This window comes from Ips typographus, linkage group LG8 (genome assembly GCF_016097725.1).
Source record: "Ips typographus isolate SLU linkage group LG8, UJ_Ityp_2.0, whole genome shotgun sequence".
Taxonomy (NCBI): Eukaryota; Metazoa; Arthropoda; class Insecta; order Coleoptera; family Curculionidae; genus Ips; species Ips typographus.
This window is the reverse complement of record NC_138429.1, coordinates 6,160,631-6,182,015: the sequence shown is the minus strand read 5'-3', so window position 1 is coordinate 6,182,015 and position 21,385 is coordinate 6,160,631. Positions and strand designations below refer to the sequence as shown.

The window sequence follows — 21,385 nt, the reverse complement described above, 5'->3', positions numbered from 1 at the left end:
AATATATTTATTGTGGATTAACAAAGACAGTTCGTAAAATAAGCAATAAGTTTGTCCAGTGTGTTTGATCTGAATACGACAGATAAGAATACGGTCGTATAATTGGATATAAAAAATACACACAGGAAGTTATCACTTCAACCCATCTAATTTTGAACTAGTAAACCCAACTTAAACTAAAATTGTGAAACTAAAAGACTAAAGAAGAAAAAAGCTCGTTTGTCAACTGAATTAAAAAGATTTTTAAATCTAGTGGTTTTGTAGTAATTTGCCTTCTCAACAGTTTAGTTGCTTTTGGACCTCGACCTGCTCTTACTTCTGGAACCCTCTTTCGAAGCCTCCCTGGACTTGGACCGATCACGTGAAACTGATCTAGAGCGACGTCCATTTTCTTTAGACTTTGACCGGGACCGATCGCTAGCCCTGGATTTTGAGCGAGCGTCACGATCGTCTTCTTTCGACTTGGATCTATCCTCACGGCCATTAGCTTTAGACCTCGATCTAGAACGATCCTCGCGTGCTCTTTTAGCATCTCTAGAAGTAGAACGAGATCTGGATCTTTTCACAGAACGACTACGAGATCTGGAAGCCTTGTTGTCTTTGCTCTTAGACCTGGATTTGCTCCTGCTTTTGGATTTGCTTCCGCTTCGTGATCTACGAGCCGATCTAGATCTAGAACGACTTCTGGAACTGGAATCACGTCGTTTACGGCCTGCTTTGTCCTCAACTACTCGGATACGTCTGCCATTCAATTCTGTATCGTCTAGCTTCTCAACAGCGTTCTTCATGTCGCTACGGCTGGCAAATTCAACCACTCCTTCGTTTTTGTGTTCACGATGCGCATCAGCGTACGTAACTTCACCAGCTTGACGCATGTAGTCTTTCAAATCTTGCCAAGATACTCTGCTGGACAGATTCTCTACAATAACCCGGTGTGCCGTGCGAGTTGGTGGTCCGTAACGATCACGGCCGCTGCCTCGGTCTCTGTCCCGTCCACGACTTCCACTGCTGCTGGAATCACCCCATCTATCTCTACCACGTGGTGTACCACGTGCTCTCTCCACCGTGACTCGTTCTCCCAATATCCTTTTACCATTTAGCTCATAGACTGCATCATCAGCATCGCGATAATCTTCAAACTCCACAAATCCGTAACCGGACTTGATGGTGATTTCTCGCATACGACCGTAGCCGCGGAAAAATCGCTCCAAATCCCTTTCGTTGGTGCCATAGGGCAATCCTCCAATATACACTCTTGATCCTACCATCTTTCTATTGTATTTGGTTTGTATTAGTTCTAATTTTCAGGTGGATATTCAATATTGCATAAATATAATCCGTGACCAGGCACGCTTTTTACTGCTGATACCCAACTATTTTTTGATGGCACTTGTAGCATAAACTGGATATCTCTTAAAGATATGGTTCCTCTGGCGGCAGCTAGTAGAGTACCCACTGTACGTCTCACCTGAAAATCAATAAAAATATGTTAGTGATATTAATATCTAAGCAGTTTGATTGAATTTAGTTAGATGTGGTTACAACTGAGTTGTGGATATCCAATAAGTTGTTTGATTTACAGGGTGGAGACTTTACAACATGTTGTCAGTCAGATTGGCAAAACCACATCACTTTGATTGACAAGAAAAATCAAATTAAAATAGTCTTAAAGCACATCAGTAGGTTATAATTAATACTAAATTATTGCTTCAATTTTAAAAAGTAAAGAAAATCTCTGTTATACACAATGAGTTCTCTAATCATCTAACTAAAACAAAGGGCCACACCAATAGAATCACAGAAGCTTCTTAGAGCAAGAATTTCATTTGATCAAATTATTTGTTCTGGAACTCCATACAAGTTTGAGCAAAGTTACCATCTCCACCCTGTATAACTGGACAATTTTATACAATGACAACCAAGTGTCACTTTTCTTATGGCAAGTCTACATGGACAGTATTTACGCCCTAAATAGTACTGTAATGCGACAAATTTTGTCGACTTACTATATAAAACTCCAAGTCATTTTGACAAGAATTTACAGAAAACGAAAAAAATGTCCAGTGTGCGCTGATACATGTATGTTACTTTCATAATTTAGTAAATGCACTGTAAAGTATACTGAAGTGTATTTAGGAAAAAATCTTGATTTCAGTTGTTGTACAACAGACATAGGCTTTAGATAATAAGACCTGTAGACCAGTGTCAATTTCAAACTTAATTCCATAGTAAAAAAGTATAATATAATAACTCGAGAAAGTGTTAAATTGATTTAAGGAGACAATACTCCTTGTCACACTTTTTTTTAAACCAAAACAAAAAAAGAAAATAAGACTAGTGTCTGTTATATCCGCCCTACATTCCAGCTTATCACCTTGGGCCTTCTATGGAAAAACTCAGAATTGAGCAGATCTCATAAATTGATTTTATTTGTCATCGGCTACATCAAAAGGTTATAAGTTTGAAAATATACTATAGAAGTATGTTTTTGTTGAGGTAATAAGTGCATGTAAGAAGGTTAACTCAACTTTTACTATTTGTGAAATAATTAAACTAAACTGCTGATGAAATGAAACAAACTGCTCGAATTTTAAAGTACATTTGAGTAAAGATATCAATCAAGGGTCAGTATTGGTTACCTACTTTTTATAAAAAACTATATTTCTTCCAAGAATCTAAGACAACTAAGAGAAGAAGACAATCTAAGTCTTTTTCAGAACTTTAGCTTGGAAATTGTCGGAAAATGAGTATAACTTCAATAATTGTGGAAGAGTTATTTTAAATTCTCATAAAGGGTGTTGTGAACAATCACAACACAACCCCAAGTGTTCTGAATATGTAACACTCTAAATAAGAGTAGTACATACGGTCAGAAGCTATACATCCATAAATATTGAAGTAATACTAATTTTACAACATGCAAGCAAAATTTCTGACAATAAATAATAACACCTGTGAAAAAATGAAAACTTCTAAGACTTATACCCTTATGTAAATCACCCTGTATACACCAGCTCTAGAAATATTTTGTCAAATGACACAACTAGAAAATCTTACCAATAAATGACAGTAATAAATATTACCCACCAGAACCTTTTATCTTGTGTGGTTTTCAAAATATTTCAATTTAAATTCAATCCAAAATTTCGGTCGGTAAGACCTTAAGTTACCATTTTAGAGATCCACTGAGAATATAACAATCATAAATCTGATGTTAGACAATAAAAAGTTTCCGTTTCGTCTAGTTAGTAATAGTCAATAAGTTGCGCAAAAATGATTTAATAAAAGTATTCAAAAAACCACTTGAAATTCCCCAGGAAATGTTTAATTATGACACAGAATGTAGTTGTAACATTTGATGAGATCAGAAATACAATCTATAAACAAGGCTACTGCAAAGTGCATGTACTCTGTCAATTTTTCATAATAAACTGACCTAGGTGGATATCTTAAATTTTTTTCATTTATGCAAAAAAGCCAAAAATAAGACATTGCTCAAGTTAATAAAATTTTAATTATTGTTAAATGTTAATTAATGTATTAGTTTCTTGATCTGTTGAAATGTTATTGCAATGAAAAACAATGCTTAAAGAAAACAACTATTTTTCACGATACATATTTTCTTCCTCAGGCAGAAAATGCTTTGTATTGTAACTTCAATTATTTTGTATATAGTAGGATATAAAAAATAACAAAACATACATGATATGTAATAGCACATATGTAAACAGTACATTTTTAGTTTCAAAATGAACAATTTACCAGATGTCAATTTTGCTGAATCTGAATCAAAACTGTTTTGTAAGTACATAATGACAGACAATTTACTCTCCTCTACTCTATTTCAAAATTTTGAAGTTAAAAATATACTCTTGGACTATTACATATTCTGAAGAAAGTCTTTAGAGAAATGTACAATTAAAACTAAAAATATAATAATACACTGCATGTGAAAACCTTGTATAATTATGCTTTTGTGTAATTTACCCAATGAGAGAACTTACTACCATCTAACAATTGATTATTATTTGTTTCTGCAATCCATTGTGTGTGGGTAGTGCCAACTTTGCTGTTGTTGGTTTCTATGGCTCAATGCAGAAGATCCTGTTTTTGGACAGTTGACTTCCAGTCAGACTTGATCATCAAAGGTTATGTGTGTGTCTCATTCTTCTTTTCATTGCATCTACGTCTTGTGCGTGATTTTTTGGCTTCATTAAAGCTTCTAATATTTGTCTAAACTCTCTTTTATTCTATATTTGGTATAAGAACTCTCCTGGCACTATTTCGGCGACATCAAACCAGTTCAGTGGGTTAGTAATAAGTTCTGATATTCATAGCAATTAGGTAAATTACACAAAACAAATGTTACAGTCATAATTCCGTTTTTACACTTGTGTGCAATACACTGATCCAGAACCATACCTGTTTTAAATCACATAAAGATCATGACCTGGGTTGACACAACAGAATGGCTAGTGGGAGCAAATCGAGACCTAGGTGGCTGGCTGGATTGGCTTATAGTTCATCAAGGTAATGGCTTCATGGTTTTAAAAGGATTCAAATGCTGTAAAATTTCTATTTCTACATTTTGTCAATGTCCTAAGACATCAAATTTTGAAGAATTATGGTGAGAGCACCTGAATAAATTGTCTAAACCATTAAGTTTTAACATTTATGCTAAACACTATTTTATGACAAAATGCAAAAAACTTGTTTGGTAATAATAAATGCCAAATGTTAAATAACCAAAAAGAAAAATGCTAATAAAAGATATATCATTTTATTACAATTAGAGATTTAAAAACTTTTCAACTGAGTCTGCTGTCAATGCTGAAGTAAGGAGGATCTCTTATATTTGGTGGTAGACATAATGAAATTAGTCCATCAAAACTTCTGTCATGTTTGTGGCCCAGTTTGCCAGCTGCATCTTCTGGAAATCATTAGATTGCTTTCTCTGGATTCAATCTGAATGTGTAAACTCATTTGGGAAAATATTTGAGTTTTTTCTGTCTGTCTGATACTCAATGGCAGTGTTGCTGTCTGTAGATTAACACTTGATTTCCAAAAATGTTATTCTTAGCATTCTTTGAAATATTCTTCCAGTAAATTCTCTTGGAACAGTCAACTTTGGTACCTCATGGTAGCAGCTTATATCCAAAATCTGTCTAGTCATTTGCCATGTCTATTGGTCTATTCTATCGTTTTTTCTGGATGTAGTCATTCCCCTTACAGCATTGTGCTCAGATATAACAAAACCTCAGAAGATACCAAGTAGGTTAACAGTAAAAACTGGTTACAAAGCATAGAAAAAACATAATTTGTTTTTAGGTTGTTCTTAAATTCAGTGTATTTGTTTCTTGCTTATAAAAATGCTAATTAACAAAACTCCAAAATTGTAGGTACATTTAACAGTTTCTTATAATGTGAGGTGTAGAGAACCAAAGTGGCCAAGCTGTATTTTAAAAATGCATTATAAAGTAAGAACAATCCAGAAAAAAAAATGTCAAAAATCCTCAATTAAAAAAACAACCAAAAAATTAATTACATAAAGAACAGTCACACTCATATCTTGAGAACAATGAGGTGCAAAGTTTAACAATGTAGCATGTTATTGTATTATGATAACCTTTTGTAAACAGTTTAAATAAACTTTAATAAGCACTTTCCCTCATCAGATATCATATCACTTAAAAGTAATAATGTAAATCAGTTCAAGGAAAGAAAAATAAGAGTTTATCAAAGTACTTGCAGCTGCTAATTGTAACCAACTTTTACTTGAACCACCTTGTAGGTTATTAACCAGACCTTGTCAAAAAAATATAGACGACTTCCGGGCACAGATAACGTAAATTTTGTTAAAGATTGAGGAATAGAACTAAACGGAAAACAAAACTCAAAAAAGATCAATGTCGTATATACCAATATTTTGTCAAGAAAGGCTTCGAATTCGGTCCAGCCAAGTCAGCCCAGGCCAAAGTCGGGGGTTGAGCCCTTAATGCGGCAAAAAGCCAGGTCGAGGCCCCTTTTATGCGGTAGAGAAGTGGTCTCGAGCCCCTTTATAGATATGAAGCCGTATTGCTTAGTGGCCTCTGGCTGGTCCTTGTTGGTAGCCATATTGAAACAGTGCGGCTTGGGCGCCAGCTAGAGAATCGGTCACGTTTATCATTGCATATTTTCGATTCCACATCTTGAAAATGCTACTTATATCAAACCATACTTGTGAGGGTTACTTACGGCAAAAATAATCGGCAAGCTCTGCGATATTTTCAGCTTTCACTACGTAGAAACAGATCAAAATAATTGACAACGTGTATACGGCACGGCACGAACACGGAAAGAACCGCTCGATAAAATGACAAAATGTGTTTGACAACGCCTACGCCAGCGACCTCTGCCGCTCGCCTGTATTGACGTTTATTTGACAGAACGCACGCGCACTCAACCTTGACTGTCTTGCGAGGTTGCCAAGTACTTCATAAACTGTAGCAAACTAGCGTCCCAACGTTTTATTTGATTTTTTTTTTTTAGGATTGAATTCAAAACCGATTTGTGGTAACTCAACTAATAGACTTAATTACTACACTTACCTGTTTATACAAAAACCCTTTTCCTTTAAAGTATATATCAATAATTATATGCGAGTCTGAAGCGGTATTAAGTGGAAACGCTTCAGGCCAACTGTACGGATAAGCTACCCCAATTTCTTCTTTCCTTCGCTCAATTACATCAATCTTAAAAATTTCTCTTCGAGTTTGCATTTTATTAAGTGGATGGTCGGATCGACCCATAAATGTTCGAAAATCGTGTAATCCTTCAAACATCTTAGCAGCCGCTCGCATGCGATCAATGTCAAAATTATCGCCGTAACTTAAATATTTAAAAAATTAGGATAGTTTTGTGATTTAACTGAAAAACCTACGAAAATGTAAAAGCTCTCTCCAGTTCTTCAATAGGGAAAAAGAGCAGCAACGGACTTGGTGTTTCTTCGGTACGTTTAGCTCCTATTAACCTGTATAAATACGTTCGGGAAATTGCTAATCTTCGACAATGAAAATCGTCCGGGACAATTTTTGCGTTGAGAATACGAACGGAAATATTTTCTCTCACAAAAAACTTATTGAGATTATTGATGACCTCAGTTGGTTTAGCTTCGGAAGATCGATGCAAATCGAAATGGCAAGTTGTGCTAAGAGCATGAACGCCTGCGTCTGTCCTAAAATTAAATACCTATATTGAAGCTAAGTACAGGCATATAATAAGTGTATTTTATTTATTTAGACTATTATATTGCTGCATATGCCAATTTCAAAACAAAAGTCGCTGAAATTAATTTGGCTACTGTAAACTGTAGCTGAGCCGCCCTTTGATCGTTACTTCACAATCTGACAACACTGCATTTTAACTGTTCAACTAAATGACAACATAACCTAACAATTTTCAAATCTAATTTTTTTATTAATTACTATTTCTTTTATGTTTTTTAGATAAATTACCTGCTAGCCATAGTGACGGCGACATCGTTTTTAGGATTAAGTCTTTTCAGTCCCATTTCTAAAACCCCTTGTACTGTAGAAGGGTCGTTCGGCCTGGGACTTCCGCCTCGAACTTGCCTCTGCGATCCCCTGTACAAAACACGTTCGTTGTTCGTATACCAATTGACTTTATTGCTTCAAAATAATTACCTAAATCCAGTACCAATGTACGCAAAATTTAATAAATATCTTGTAAGGGACATCTTAATTTCAATCAAGTTTGGAATAAATACGGCATAAATACATAACCTCTAAAAGCCCAGAAAACAGAAAATTGAGGTTATGTTACTAGGACAGCAAATGCAAATTCATTTTTTAACAATTTATATTACATTTTTTTCTACAAGTAGTTTGTTAAATTACATTTTAATCACTATACCTATTATTTATTTTCAGCAAATAAAAAACAGAGTAACAAAAAGAAAATTTTTAATAAATTACAACAGTTATTTTGTAGTGAAAAATAGGCTGTTTACTGGTCGTCAGTTTGTTGTCCCATTAATGTCACCAATACATACTTCCTCTGCATCTCTACTACTGGAATCAATCACTTTATTGTTATAGCTGGAAGGCTCTTTTAACCATTGTTCTGATTTTCCTACTCCATCAGTGACTACTACAAAAAGTTCTCTGTCTTGAGTGTCTAGTTCAACTCTTAAAAAACTGAGAAGATCCTTTTCCTAAAATTATCAAATATACTGATTATCAGAGTTTTGTTACTTCTTCTGAAGAAATCTTACTGAACCAATAGGTGTTGGGGTTGAAAGCTTTGAGTCTAGATTGTAAAACAAACCATTTAACTTCCGTATCGCAATCCAATGTCTCCGTTTTAACGGTATTGTTATAAAACTAATTTTGTAGTCTGATGGAATGTTCAATATTAAACCAACAATATTGTCAAAATTTAAACACTGGGGATCCCTAAAATAACACTGTTTAAGGGCCTGGACTCATTGTTGACAAAACTGCATACTTTCTCTTATCAAACCATACCATATCATAGCCCCGGGCCTGCAGGGCACTCATTATCACATTGACATCATAATTTCCTAGACCTAGAATTGACTTGTGGGGATTGATCCAGTTTTCCGGACTTAAGCCGTAGCAAATAGAGTCCAATTCGCTTTTTAAAAAGGCATTTTTTTCTTGGAATAAATTGTTTAATGCATGCAAGGCACACAATTCTCGAACCTGCTTTTCATGGTAGATCTTATCAGAAGGTGCGGAAAGTGAATTTTCGTCTTGCAGTTGCGTTTTGGAATAACTTTCAACTGTTTCGGTCATCTTTTGCTCTGAATTAAACTGAAATTTGTTTCCATTTATTTAATTTAGGATTTTTTTTAAAGATTTTTTTATTTTGAGTTATTTCAAAAATTATTTTGTCAAATGTCAGTTGTAATATTCAGGTGGTGATGGTGGCAGCATTGTAGATTGTACTCGTTGGTAATTCAGACGGGAAGGTCTCAGATTATGTTTTTGTCTTATTCTAATCAGTTGGCATGGCAAAGACTGAAATAAAGAAAATATCAATTTTCCTAACCAAAAAACTCTTAGTGAGTTTAAGGATTGGCAACAGTGTACTGCAGTTGTCATGCTGTCAATCAAAACCTAAAAATGGAAATGTCTGCAAGTCCGACCCAGAAAAATGGCGGCGTCTAACATATCATCTGACGACTTCTTAACGAATATGGATAGTGGTCCCGTAATTCTATTAACCCAGTCAGAAAATCCGGAAAGCACCCTAATTAAAACCGAATTGGTTGATAAATTGGAAATTGATTTGTCTATAAAATGTCGAGGATGCTTTGCCGAAGACCCAGAAATGCACTACTTATTTACGATTTTCGATCAGCAATTAAGTTTGGCTGATATTTTGGCTCAAACTACCTCAATTGTGGTAAGAGTTTAATAACATTTTTTTCATTGACCTATTACTAAATAATCAACTTATAGTGTAAAGAAGATGATGGATATCCACCTTATTTATGTACAAGATGTACAACTTGCCTTATTGACTTTTTCAACTTTAAAGTTCAGTTCCAAAAGACGGATTTGTATGTGAAGACTTTGCTTGGGAATGATGAATGTTCGGCTGCTGCTCTTGATAAAAATGATTTACAAGATAATGCTTATAGTCAAGAGTGTAGTGACACAGAAGGAGATGTTGCAAATTATGAAGATGAGGATATTTCAAACCATTCTAGTGATAAGCAGCCTTTATTGTTTATTCCCACAGTTGCTGGTATAACAGGTAATTAAATGTTATTTCTATACTAAAGTAGGGGTGGTGTTCTTAGGGTAGTTTTAAGAGAGTACCAATTGTTTCTAACTAATTGGTTACACAACACTAGAATGTAATCTATGATTTGGTACTTAACAGGATATTTTATATTATTTCTACAATTTAATGCAGTCTATCATTTTCTCACTATTTGGTTGTGGTGAAATTACATAAGAGGCAAATTAATTGAAATATAAGTTAAATTTGGGTGTTCCCTATCCATCATTTGTGGTCATAATCATAATAAAAAGAGCTACTGATTCCAAACTATGTTAATGTTTTTCTTTTGGTAGGAGTTATTTACTGGTCAAAATATCCTATTACTAAATGTGTGAATTTCCATGAAGTACAAATAATATGAAATGTGTTAATCTATAAGTAAGAATGTTACAGAATGAACCTATTTTACCATTTCATGTTTGCCCTTTTTTGTTTTCAGTGTTGTAAATCAAAGGCTGTGGTATAGTTACTTCAATGCTATACATTTTTTGAACTTTATGTGATTTGGGAAAACATTAAATAACATGTAAACTAGGACCACATTTGTTTTCTCACTCCATAGAGCTGGCAGCACAAATGTGACATTGTAGTTTGGCAAAACCATAATTTGACCAACTGTCAAATTACATTCATTGTGAGGTTACATTCTTTCTACTAGTTCTATGAAGCATCTATTATTATTTAATTTAAAGGCACCCTAATTGAGGCTCCAGGTCCTACTTACCTAAGCTAAACTATGCTTTGACTGTGACAGAACTTAAAACAATTATTGGAAGGTTTAAGACACTTGTAGAAGCTTCTGACAGTTTTTAAAAGGTTTACAATATTATTTATAGAGCTCTAGCACTTCTAAAATGGTTCTAGAGACATCTATCTACTTAAAACAATTATTGGAAGGTTTAAGACACTTGTAGAAGCTTCTGACAATTTTTAGAATGTGTACAGTATCATTTAGAGAGCTTTTGCACTTCTAAAATGGTTCTAGAGACATCTGACCCCTTTGAACAATCCTTGGAAAGTTTAAGACACTTATAGAAGCCTTTGACCCTTTTTGGAAGGTTCTCAATAGCATTTAGACATCTATGGAACTTTCAAGATGATCCTAGAAGCCACAGGCAATTAAAAATAGTTCGGGGAATGTTTAAAACAGTTGTAGAGGGCTCTGGCAGTTTTTAGAAAGCTCAATAGCGTTTAGATGTTTATGGAACTTTCAAAACGGTCCTGGAGGCGTCTGACCATTTAAAACCACTTTGGGAAGGCTTAAGACAATTGTAGAAGCTTCTGACAATTTTTAGAAGGCTTACAGTATTATTTAGGAAGCTCTTGCACTTCTAAAATGGTTCTAGAGACATCTAACTACTTAAAACAATTCTTGGAAGGTTTAAGACGCTTGTAGAAGCTTCTGGCAATCTTTAGAAAGTTTACAGTATTATTTAGAAAGCTCTTGCACTTCTAAAATGGTTTTAGAGACATCTAACAACTTAGAACAATTCTTGGAAGGTTTAAGACACTTGTAGAAGCATCTGGTGCTTTTTGGAAGGTTCTCAATAGCATTTAGACGTTTATGGAACTTTCAAAATGGTCCTGGAGGCGTCAACAATTTAAAACCACTTTGGGAAGGTTTAAGACACATGTAGAAGCCTCTGACCCTTTTTGAAAAGTTCTCAAAAGCATAATAACTTGACGTTAATTGAACTGTCAAACTCACCGATATAAAACATTATATGAAGGGTGCACGGGAAAAACAAGCTAAGTCAAATTTTGAAGTTTTTGAGTACAGCAGTTTTATCTCTAAAATCGTTGTTAACTGGTCACCTATACGCATTAGAAACATAAATATTTTTTTATATATAAAGCAGCATGCTTTTTTATTTAATATAATAATTACAAGGTTGTTGTTGAAAAAGACACAAAAATAAGTCTTGACTTAGCCTGTTTTTCACCAGATTTATATTATAAATATTAAATTCGTCAAACTTAAGTAGCAAACAAGGTAATTCATAAATTAAAATGTATGTCAAAAAATAATTAGTTGAAAACTTGTTTGTTTTTTATTGATAAAAAATTATTACTTCTTATTTTAACTAATTAGTTACTAAAAAGATTGAAAGGTAAGTAGGTCATTCCCGTGTACGCCTATCCTAAAATATGTTCTATTAGACGACGTAGCTCGTTTTTCTTCTGACTAAGTTTGGACCCTGTATAGCATTGCTATTGTCTATCCGGTGAAGCTGTTTTCTCAATTTGGCTAAAAATTGACTTAGCTTGTTTTTCCCGTGCACCCTTCATATAAAACACACATTTTTATTTCATATTTGTCTGATGAAATGAGTTGAAGGATGGACGCAATAGTCAGAAGTCATTGAATAGAGACTATACTTATACAGTAATTTATTATTGCACTAATTACATATACATTCAGCCCTTATTTGTGAATATGCCTGCAAAATGTAGACAATTAATTAAAAGCAGTGCAGTAGCATAATTAACGTTCTATTTGGTTGTTAAAAAAATATAAATAAGCGGAGTTTTCCACTAACAAATAAACACTACAAAACGTCGTCTTCTCCCCCTCAACGAGAATCTTCTTTTAGATATATCACCAAAACAATGTGAGTCATGTAACCATTATTACCAAGATGGGACGGAGTACGAAACTCACGCGGCCAAAGAACATGGCAAAAATCCGTTTGTCAAATTTTCCAAATTTAGGAAATTAATTCTACAACATGAGAGGGATAAGGCGGAGGCTAGAAAGAGAAAAAGATGTTTGAAAACTATTTCAAATTTCAAACAGTTGATGAACACGCCTGGCAAAGTGTGTCGACTTTGTAGACAAGTTTTTGCTTCAGAGGATGAGTTCAAACTGCATTGGGAAACCCATAAAGTAAGAGAGAGATCAAAATCTGACTACAAATCTAGTTTATTATTTATTCCAGGTTTATAACTGTGATGACTGCACTTACAAATGCATTAAAAAATCTGATTTAGACATTCACAGAATGTGTGTTCATAATTCTGTGAGAAACTTTACTTGTTCAGAATGTGACAAAGCATTTAAAACTAAACAGATGTTGCAACGGGTATGTGCACTTACTACCTACAAACCGGAACATATTTTGTTTAAAATAATTTTATTTAACAGCACCTTAAATTACATTTAAATCCACGAATGTATTGTTGCGATATTTGTGGGCAAAGATTTAACGATAATGGAACTTTAAAGACTCACATCCATTTAAAACATATCGGAAGTAGAAATTTTATTTGTCCTATTTGTGGGCTGGCTTATCCAATGAAAGCTACTCTGGATAAACATATAATGAGGCACAACAAGAATAGGCCTCCTTCATTCTTTTGCGACACTTGTAAGTAGTTTTTTTAACTCAAATTCAAAAACAAACTTTTAATTCTTCTGCCTTTATCAAGCCATTAACTTTTTTGGCTAGTACTGTATGTACATTTAAATGTTTCAATTTGTTTAGGTGAGAGCGCCTTCAAAGATAAATGGTCGCTCAAACGTCACAATTTGGTGAAACACTCTAAAGAGTTTGTTAGACCGTTATGTAGCAGTTGTGGTAAGTCGTATTGTTCTTCTACTAAACTTCGTCGACACATTGAGCGGCATCACTCCGATAAACCATTCGAGAGGAAAAAACGAACGTCGAAAAAACAAACGGAAACGGTTAAATATGAAAGTAGCGATTCGGAAAGTGCCGAAAGTGATGACAGTTTTTGCGAAATTGATAGTAATTCGTCGGAAATGCGGGAGTTTGCTAGCGGCTTTTTAAATTCTGAGGACAAAGTTAAAGTGAAAAGTTGCTTAGAGACGCTACTTACTTCCAGCTAGAATAACTGTTTATTGTTGTTTTATTTAATAGGTTTAAAGAAATAAAAATACGTTTTGAATGACTATCAGATTTATTTTAGATATATTCTTCCTATTTTGGTCCTACGTGACAGAAGTAACACGAGGTTAATTCAATTTTCTTGACAATTGGCGAATGCGCCTAGTTCATTACCCACTAAAATTTACCTTATTGCGTTTCTGCTCTCCTAATTATATATGTTCAGTTTTCTGTTGTTGAAAAATTGTATTATCAGGAGCACAGAAGTGACAGGAGCTAAATTTAACATTCTTAGCAGCATTAGGTGTAACGAAACATTTCTGTTCTCCTGATACAATTTTCGATTTTCTGTAAAAATGTAACTTTACGTTTCTTTTCACATACTTACTTTTTTAACTTACCTGTTGTTTTAGGATATCCCTTTTGTTTCCAATCCGTTCAAATATAGGTTGTTGGGTGAGAATAAAACATCAGATATTTTAAAATGGAGAGAGCTTTACTTTTTGTGTTTATAATATAGCTGACAAGACACATAATACCTATACATACACAAGGGGGAGGGGATTGAGTATTACACTGACAGACATTTTTTTTTTCAATTAATTCCAAACGACTTATTTACAGATGCACAGTCAGTAGAGGGGATCAAGAAACGAGTCTCTTCTACGCGGTTAAGGCATAACGTCGAGGGTCGAAGGAGGCCAAAAACTAAAAACGAAATGACACCGACGACGACTGTCTGCGCCCTTGTTTGATGCTTATCTATCAGCTACATGTCGGTTGATGCGCCTGCGCACCAAAACCGAACGCACTTGCACCAGCGCCTGCGCTTCACGGACGAGTGCGCCACCATTGCGTCACTTTTTCAGTGAGCTTCCTGCAGAGGCCGGCCAGCCTCCGTCACATCGGGCCGGCCGATTCTGTTTCGGATTCGGCGTCGCCTTCTTCTAATGTTACCTGCAACAAATAGTTGTCCGTTAATAACAATCACAAACAGTGAAATTCTAGAAACTGATGCACAGTCAAACAATAAGAAAGAAACTCACTTGAAAGCGGATATTTCCGGAACGTTGTGAGTCTCCCGGTTCCTCTTCCTCTGCCGGTGGGCTTGCCGGTATGGCGTTTTGATACCAGTCGCGGTTTTCTTCTAAAGTATCTAAGATATCTTGGGCATCGGGATGTACTAAGTCCGCCCAGGTTTCCCACAAAGGGTGCACAATGTAATCGATAAAGCCGACCTGCGATTTCTCGATGGTAGAATTGTGACGGTCGCACATGGGAGATATGTCCATATTAGCCTCGCGTTCCTTGTCCCCTTGACGGAAGAACTCTTCCATTAAACGTTCGACCCACAATCTGCAAATTCCACACGTTAGCACCACGTTTTTTTACACTTTTGTTAACACGTCTTACCTGTATAAACGCAAGGGTTTAGTAGGATTGCTTAAATCGGCGCAATGCACCAGATTTTGCAACACTTGGATCCTGTCAGTATAGTTGTCCAACAAAAGCACTCCACTTCCGGCTACTTTCTTAGTCTCTACCATAGTTTTCAGGTCAGCGAGTAGGGTCATGTGCTTTGACATGTCAGTGCTCAGCACCATGTCAATAACCATTTTTCTAAGGGTTTGTCTTTGCTTCTTTGACATGTTGAAGAAAATGTCACAACCTTCGTTACACAACAACTTGAAGGCAACCGCCAAGTGGTGATTTTCCAACACACTCTCGTCGTTATACATAATAGCCAATTCGGAGCTTGAGTTGATTAAGAATTGATTTGTTAGACCTGAAACAAATTACAACGTTATAGTTTCAGTTTTACGGTAAATTTGTGTGAAAGCTTCTTACCAGGATGATCAACGTCATGGACACACGCAGCAAAAAGAGCCGCAGTAATTTCCAAGGGAGTGAATACAGACTCTAAAGCTGGGGTATTGAGTAAAACGTGGGTGCTTTGGGTAACATCTGCTGCATGCAAAGAGTTGTGGAAAGGATTTTCTTTCACGTAGTGATCTTCCACAGTCATCATGTAAGTGATGAACACTTTAGGGGGGATCATCATCGCTTTCAACAGTTCGCGGCTACTGAAGACGGTGTAAGCGACGCAAGTGAGTGGTCTTTCGTTACTCATTTCACCAATTCTGAACATATCAACTCCCCATCGGTCGATTTCCATAAGACATTTACCTGTAAATGATTAAATAACTTTATTAAGGGATGTTTGTGAGAAAGAATCGATGTTTCAAAGTATAAATCAACCAGATAATAGATTAATTTGCCATTAATAATATTAATAAGGGTTCTATCGATTTGGATCTACTTTGACATTTTTTTGCTCTATTTAGGGCCGGCTCAATGATTCTAATCAGGTTAATAAAGACTGATGCCCCCCATTGACGTCAATGTAACCCCTGACAGTGCCTGGCTAATACAAGAACAGAATTAACTTGTTTACCAAGTTTGACTTTTTTACATACCTAAATCTTCTTCGAATGGAGTTTCCACTCCATATGTTGGCAGTCTTTCGCCGGTAAACGAGTTGGTGTGGCACAATTTTCGGTTCACCCCGGATATCTGTGACATTGTAGTGGGGGCCCTGGGGCGCTCCTTGCGCTGCGCCCCCTTTGGCGGTTCTGCAGCCTCATCTATCCGGATTACCGTAGGGATGTCTAATTCCTGTTGTTTGTCCAAGAACGTCGAACAAATGTATTCGGAGATTTGATTTCCGGAACGGCTCGACTCGGAGAAGTGCGAGAGCTCTTTGTTTAGCATACGTTTGAACTGGAACAAAACATTTTTTAGTCTTTTTGCCACCAAATTTGAATGCAGTGGTATTACCCACTCTTGTTCCACGTTTAAGTATACTGTGTTTTCTAAGTTTAGCCCAAAGCATGGAGGCATTTTAAATCCTGAGTGTGATAACTACGCGTCTAAAGCCTAACTGAAGATCCCCAAATCTCAACCTTCACTTTATCATGGCTTTTTGCAAATATTATTTCACGTTTTGATTTGTTCGAATTTTAAGTCCCAAAAAGCTGATAACGTAATCACATTATGATAGGGCATTCACGTGAGTTGTTTCAAGTCTTATCTCAGTCCATTTGAACTTCCTATACCGTTGCACAAAAATCTCTCAGAGGCTAATGCGCTTTATATTAAGTAGTAACTGAAAAGATGATTTAATCATAAAACATAATCATTGACGTCAAATTGCTCCAGATAATTGTATTAATCAACATCACCATGTCTATACATGGCCTACCGGCAAGAATCAAAGTTACAGAAGTATTATAAATCAGTGTGGTATTGATAACTTACTACGTCACATATAGTGATAAACTGTTTGTCAGGCAATATATTATTATTATTATTATTATTAATTTAAATTTAGTGCAAAAATTCTGGTTGTAAGTAGGTAGGTCGTGACGTACGCATTCTACTTGGTTTCAGTAACTGTAATGGCCATGAATAAAGTGTATGCTAATTCTACAATTGGTCAGAAAGTCGGTTAAATTGTAGAATGATATTTTTAATTTTATACCTCTATATTTTGCCCAAATGACTCTCTGTAACTGTGTAGGTTAAAAGATTCTATCACCATAAATTAATAGGTGATATCGATTATTACACACCTTCATTTCTGCAATAGCTGCTGTAATGGCAATATCTGCCATAATATTCAACCAGGGAAGATTCTCAAACAGTTTTTCAGAATTAGGGGGAACTCTTGGGACAATGTCGAAAGCTTCCTGAGATACAGATTTTCGTAACACCCTGTGGCGGCTGTTCACAGGTAAGTCGTCAGGTGACGACAACATTGTCGAAAGCACCAATAAAATCCAAAAAAAGCACTATATAGCAAAGTGTTTCTTGATCACTGATGGCTACGCACTATTTGGCTTGAATGAACAATTTGCTTCACTACCGATTACTTTTTTTTACGTAAAGGTGGCCGATAAAATTGATCAGATCAAACTGATATTTGCGATCGCGTGTGTCTGTCTCGATTCAGTGCTTGGCTAATGAAAAGCTCGCTCTGAATGCGACAATACAACTGATCTGAATGGTAGCGGGAGCTTACTTAAATACAAAACTAGACTTGTGACGCTGAGTAGCGTTATCAGAATCGCTCAATTATTTTAGCGCTTTGGCTTAGCTGAGTTATAAACTACCGCGAATATATTTTTAGAACGCGCGCCACTCGTGTGTAAAACGAGATGGTCTTCTTGGAAAAACATTTGTAGAGGATTTTTCGAGTTTTTCCGAACGTACACCGAATGGGAAAATCTGGATTAAGCGTATTTGGTTGTTATCCAAATGTTCACTTGGATTTGAACAGCGATAAAAAAAACCTTTTGTTTTTCACAGTAATTCTGCTTATAGTGTTTACTGGTAGCTGCAGATAATCGCCCTATACACCCAGTTTTTCCGGAGCAAATTTATGGGGGTGTCAAAAATATTTGGCAAAATATGTACTTTAGATAGTCGTAAAAAGTATTAGTTAATCTGGGGGTTTTCTAACTGGAAAAACAATGACTGGATCAAGGGACAAATAAAGGAACATACTAGTTTTTACAAAAAAATTCAAAGTAAACACAAGAACCTGGAAGAGTTATTGGCAACCAACGCATATAACATTGATTGTGCTATGTCAGTCATTATAGAGAAAAATCGCGAAAATTATTGGCTATAAGGTACCATTTACCTTGAAAGTTAATAATTCTTTGATAATTATCAGTGGCATGGTTGCATGCACATGTTTAGATTTTCAAACTTTCTGTATTTTCAGCTTTAATTAAGACAAGGTGTATTATTACTGATAAGAGAGTGGTGTTGGATGTTCTATGTAAGCAAAACTTTGTCAAGAAATATTTTTGAATATACAAATTATAGCAGTTTTCATCTAGAATGGAATGGACTGTAATATACAAGGTTTGGTCACTTATGTAGAGGGAATATCTCACTTAATTATTTCCTTTATGGTTAGATTAGTTAACAAACTTTTGTAAAGCAGAGAAGAAGAGGGGGATAGAGAGATACTATCTGATGAGACAGGTTGTAATTGAAAAGTATCACTTAAAGCACTCATTGAATAAGTGGGTAATTATTAGAGGTGGCAGAAGGTAATTTTTCCACAAAGAATTTACGGAAAACGGTATAAATTATCGAGTTTTTTATTATGTTCCAGAATTTTGAATATTTCTTTTTCGTTAAATTCTCAGTTATTTACCGAAAATATTCTCCTACGCTTTATATTATTTGTCATCAGGAATGAATAAATGCTTGCTTTTTACGGCAATCAAAACATGAAATTTGAAACACCGTTTTCAAATTTAATTTGCACAAATGTTCAAGAAAACGGATCTTTCACCTCCCGATAAATTTATTCTTAAGATAATTTCTGTAGAAATGCCAGAATTGCCTTACGCGATTTACAATTGATTCAATAAGTTAAAGTGCTTCAAAAAATCAAGGTAAAATTTAGTACAAGATTCAGAGATATGTAATATCGGACAATGGCTTTTGTCGATTATCTAGTCTTCCTGAGTGTACCCCGAGAATATTGTCTTAGACCGGTACTTTCACCTCTGGATAAATTTATTCTTAGGATAATTTCCCAGGAGAAGATTAGTCCTGCGAGACGATATCCCTTCCTGCAGGAAGGAATTGGACCCGGACTGCTAGAAATAGAAAGGCGTGGAGGGATTTGGCCATTGGAAAGGCCTTTTGGAAGAGGCCGACATCCAGGAATGGATAAATACGGACTGAGAAGAAGAAGAACGTCTGATTTCACTGTTTTTATAGAAATTATTCTGAGGTGAATCTACCTTAATGTTATTTCTTGACGGAGAGGAGTGACTTTACTATGTTTCCAAATGTTCATCTCAATCGATGTTTTTCGGCGTGGGACACTCTGTATAGGTTTCCTACCAAAACAATAAAAAAATACGAATTCCTCTTTGTAGTTCTACACATCACATTCAGGGCAATTAAAAATAAATTTAGCTGGTTAATTAACACTTCATCAATTTGTTTAATCGCTTTTAAATGAACTGCTTTAGAATAAATCCCACTTTTTTCAATGTACCAGTTTGGTTGATCTGGTAAATTCCAATTATCCGGTTTGTCTGTTATTAACGATATAAAATGGCACATTCCGCCATTCAAATAATGCATTGATCTGCTAATCTTTACTAATTACTAGAGATTAAAACAGTTACTATCTCAAAATGTTGAATGGAACCGAATTAGGTAGCTTTTAGTAGTTTAGCCTATTACCAACGTCATCATGCTTTTTTTAGTAAAAATATCACAATTTTTTATTGGAAGATGGTTATATCTTTATAGTAACAAATTTGCTGTCCAATCTAATTAAACAATTTTTGGAAAAACGTGCCAGTGGCAGCCTGGATAGAATCTTCATAACGTAAACTCTTTTATTAGAGTATGGTGCAATAATTCAGCTCAAACACTTAAAAGAAAATCAGGTCACTGTTTTCTTAAAGTGAATCGAAACCGTTTCTGAAAATTCTATTTATTAAACCGTACAAATCCGAAAAATGGGCTCGAAGGATTTTCCGCCGCCAAACTCGTCAGCTAATGGGAAATATTGTTCGAAATAATTGTATTCCGTATTATTTTTAGTTTACAAGTTGGAAATCGTGATAAATCTGGCAGCGAGAAAATTGATTTTCAGTTTATTTGTTGTTTACTAAATGTTATTTGATTTTCTACGAATCGAACGGATTTTAGAATTCCAACGTTTTTACGATCGGATGATTGAAATGTTAAACTCACAGTAAGATCAGCAAGATGTTCAGTTTTATAGTGACAAATATCAATGTTATGAGGAAGTCTTGTTTAGCAAACCGATTACGCAAAGAAAGTTTGGTATGTATAGGTCACACCTGGTTAATTAATAAATGCCAACCTTTCGATTATGGTGTATCATTTATTATTGATGTAATAAGTACGTTTACTCAATTGCAAGTCTTTTAGTGACATATTTTATGTAAACTAAAAATTAGTTTTATTTTTCTGGTGTCCCTGAATGAAACACGGATTTAAGATAATGTTGCAATCCCAGTCTAAATTCTAGTCATCAATTATGTTTTAGACTAACTAAAAAAACACAATAACGTTTTCATGTAATTCTATACAGTTGATCCAAAAAAAAAAAAAGATACGTGACAATGTTCAGGTGATTACAAATATTAAATTTGAATATTTTTGGAACTAAGCTTGTGACTGCCTACATCACGATTTAGTTACATATTATGAAAATCCTATAAATAATATTTTGCCACCAATTATTTTCAAAACTGTTGTTTAACTTTAAATTTAATTACCCACTTGAGTTTTCAATAAACAAATAATTTCCACAAAAACAAACATTTAAAGAACTGCAAATTGTATCATCAGCCACTTCGGTCCTAATTAGTGAACTTCAAATAGCAGTCAAAACAATAAATCAAAAGCGCAGTAGACAATAATACTACTTCATTAAATCCGGAATTGCCAATCTAATCCAGAAAAAACATGTTTAAGTGGTAAATAGTCCTTTTAGTCAATATTATTGTCCAGAATTAGAGATAAAGAAAATCTTCCCTGGAATTTGTCAAAAAAACACTTCAAATTTGTTATTATTTGCACAAGCAGGAAGTACTAGACCAAATAAATGCAATATTCCTGCTAAAAAAAATTGGAAAAACCAATGTTTAGTA

At 35.0% G+C, this 21,385-nt stretch overlaps 5 protein-coding genes and 1 long non-coding RNA gene across 23 annotated transcripts in view; 1 reads left to right on the top strand and 5 right to left on the bottom strand.

The window, feature by feature from the left end:
* Positions 1-129: 129 nt before the first annotated feature.
* On the bottom strand, positions 130-6,394 carry B52 (serine and arginine rich splicing factor B52). 4 transcript variants are annotated; one of them, XM_081985160.1, is made up of 4 exons: positions 6,235-6,389; positions 5,920-6,141; positions 4,423-4,564; positions 130-1,468 (listed from the first exon to the last, which is right to left on the bottom strand). In XM_081985160.1, the coding sequence occupies exon 4, from the start codon at positions 1,266-1,268 to the stop codon at positions 285-287; it is 984 nt and encodes a 327-aa protein (XP_081841286.1). In that variant the 5' UTR covers positions 1,269-1,468; positions 4,423-4,564; positions 5,920-6,141; positions 6,235-6,389; the 3' UTR covers positions 130-284. The 4 variants fall into 4 exon arrangements, with proteins under 4 accessions (XP_081841286.1, XP_081841287.1, XP_081841288.1 ...); XM_081985161.1 differs by lacking the exon at positions 4,423-4,564; XM_081985162.1 differs by lacking the exon at positions 5,920-6,141 and having other exon boundaries at positions 6,235-6,344.
* A 44-nt stretch (positions 6,395-6,438) lies between these two features.
* LOC145732811 (tRNA pseudouridine synthase-like 1) lies at positions 6,439-7,397 on the bottom strand. The gene is made up of 4 exons (XM_081985310.1): positions 7,375-7,397; positions 6,920-7,213; positions 6,588-6,867; positions 6,439-6,480 (listed from the first exon to the last, which is right to left on the bottom strand). Exons 1-4 carry the CDS (start codon positions 7,395-7,397, stop codon positions 6,439-6,441), a joined length of 639 nt encoding a protein of 212 aa, XP_081841436.1.
* Positions 7,256-7,806, bottom strand: LOC145732727 (uncharacterized). Its single transcript, XR_014179048.1, has 3 exons — positions 7,683-7,806; positions 7,494-7,622; positions 7,256-7,402 (listed from the first exon to the last, which is right to left on the bottom strand). It is a non-coding gene; the product is annotated as an uncharacterized LOC145732727 (long non-coding RNA).
* A 138-nt stretch (positions 7,807-7,944) lies between these two features.
* LOC145732715 (josephin-2-like) lies at positions 7,945-8,929 on the bottom strand. The gene is made up of 3 exons (XM_081985183.1): positions 8,506-8,929; positions 8,273-8,453; positions 7,945-8,212 (listed from the first exon to the last, which is right to left on the bottom strand). Exons 1-3 carry the CDS (start codon positions 8,814-8,816, stop codon positions 8,015-8,017), a joined length of 690 nt encoding a protein of 229 aa, XP_081841309.1. The 5' UTR covers positions 8,817-8,929; the 3' UTR covers positions 7,945-8,014.
* A 190-nt stretch (positions 8,930-9,119) lies between these two features.
* Positions 9,120-13,726, top strand: LOC145732691 (uncharacterized). The gene is made up of 6 exons (XM_081985143.1): positions 9,120-9,429; positions 9,486-9,783; positions 12,408-12,700; positions 12,753-12,896; positions 12,959-13,181; positions 13,299-13,726. The coding sequence occupies exons 1-6, from the start codon at positions 9,178-9,180 to the stop codon at positions 13,661-13,663; spliced, it is 1,575 nt and encodes a 524-aa protein (XP_081841269.1). The 5' UTR covers positions 9,120-9,177; the 3' UTR covers positions 13,664-13,726.
* Positions 13,727-14,136: 410 nt separating this feature from the next.
* dnc (phosphodiesterase dunce) overlaps positions 14,137-21,385 on the bottom strand; it is a 341,190-nt gene continuing 333,941 nt past the window's right edge. For 13 of the 15 annotated variants that reach the window (XM_081985111.1, XM_081985112.1, XM_081985118.1 and 10 more), the window contains 5 exons: positions 16,139-16,442; positions 15,510-15,848; positions 15,075-15,447; positions 14,708-15,017; positions 14,137-14,618 (listed from right to left, as the gene is read on the bottom strand). In XM_081985111.1, coding sequence (XP_081841237.1) covers positions 14,562-14,618; positions 14,708-15,017; positions 15,075-15,447; positions 15,510-15,848; positions 16,139-16,442 — 1,383 coding nt within the window. In that variant the 3' untranslated portion in view covers positions 14,137-14,561. Of the gene's footprint in view, positions 14,619-14,707; positions 15,018-15,074; positions 15,448-15,509; positions 15,849-16,138; positions 16,443-16,499; positions 16,801-17,293; positions 17,722-21,385 lie in introns of those variants that run through there. The other 2 variants (XM_081985121.1, XM_081985122.1) reach the window with 2 other exon arrangements.

What these genes read in the sequence shown, in the direction of transcription:
- LOC145732715 (XM_081985183.1), bottom strand. Translation starts at nt 8,816, where the DNA reads ATGACCGAAACAGTTGAAAGTTATTCCAAAACGCAACTGCAAGACGAA. An exon ending in GTATGGTTTGATAAGAGAAA is followed by an intron (nt 8,454 to 8,505) that starts GTATGCAGTTTT and finishes GTGTTATTTTAG; the next exon opens with GGATCCCCAGTGTTTAAATT. An exon ending in CCCCAACACCTATTGGTTCA is followed by an intron (nt 8,213 to 8,272) that starts GTAAGATTTCTT and finishes TGATAATTTTAG; the next exon opens with GAAAAGGATCTTCTCAGTTT.
- LOC145732691 (XM_081985143.1), top strand. Translation starts at nt 9,178, where the DNA reads ATGGCGGCGTCTAACATATCATCTGACGACTTCTTAACGAATATGGAT. An exon ending in CTCAAACTACCTCAATTGTG is followed by an intron (nt 9,430 to 9,485) that starts GTAAGAGTTTAA and finishes ATCAACTTATAG; the next exon opens with TGTAAAGAAGATGATGGATA. An exon ending in CTAAACAGATGTTGCAACGG is followed by an intron (nt 12,897 to 12,958) that starts GTATGTGCACTT and finishes TTTATTTAACAG; the next exon opens with CACCTTAAATTACATTTAAA.
- B52 (XM_081985159.1), bottom strand. Translation starts at nt 1,268, where the DNA reads ATGGTAGGATCAAGAGTGTATATTGGAGGATTGCCCTATGGCACCAAC.
- LOC145732811 (XM_081985310.1), bottom strand. Translation starts at nt 7,397, where the DNA reads ATGCAGTGTTGTCAGATTGTGAA. An exon ending in CAGTGTTGTCAGATTGTGAA is followed by an intron (nt 7,214 to 7,374) that starts GTAACGATCAAA and finishes ATTTAATTTTAG; the next exon opens with GACAGACGCAGGCGTTCATG. An exon ending in GAGAGAGCTTTTACATTTTC is followed by an intron (nt 6,868 to 6,919) that starts GTAGGTTTTTCA and finishes TAAATATTTAAG; the next exon opens with TTACGGCGATAATTTTGACA.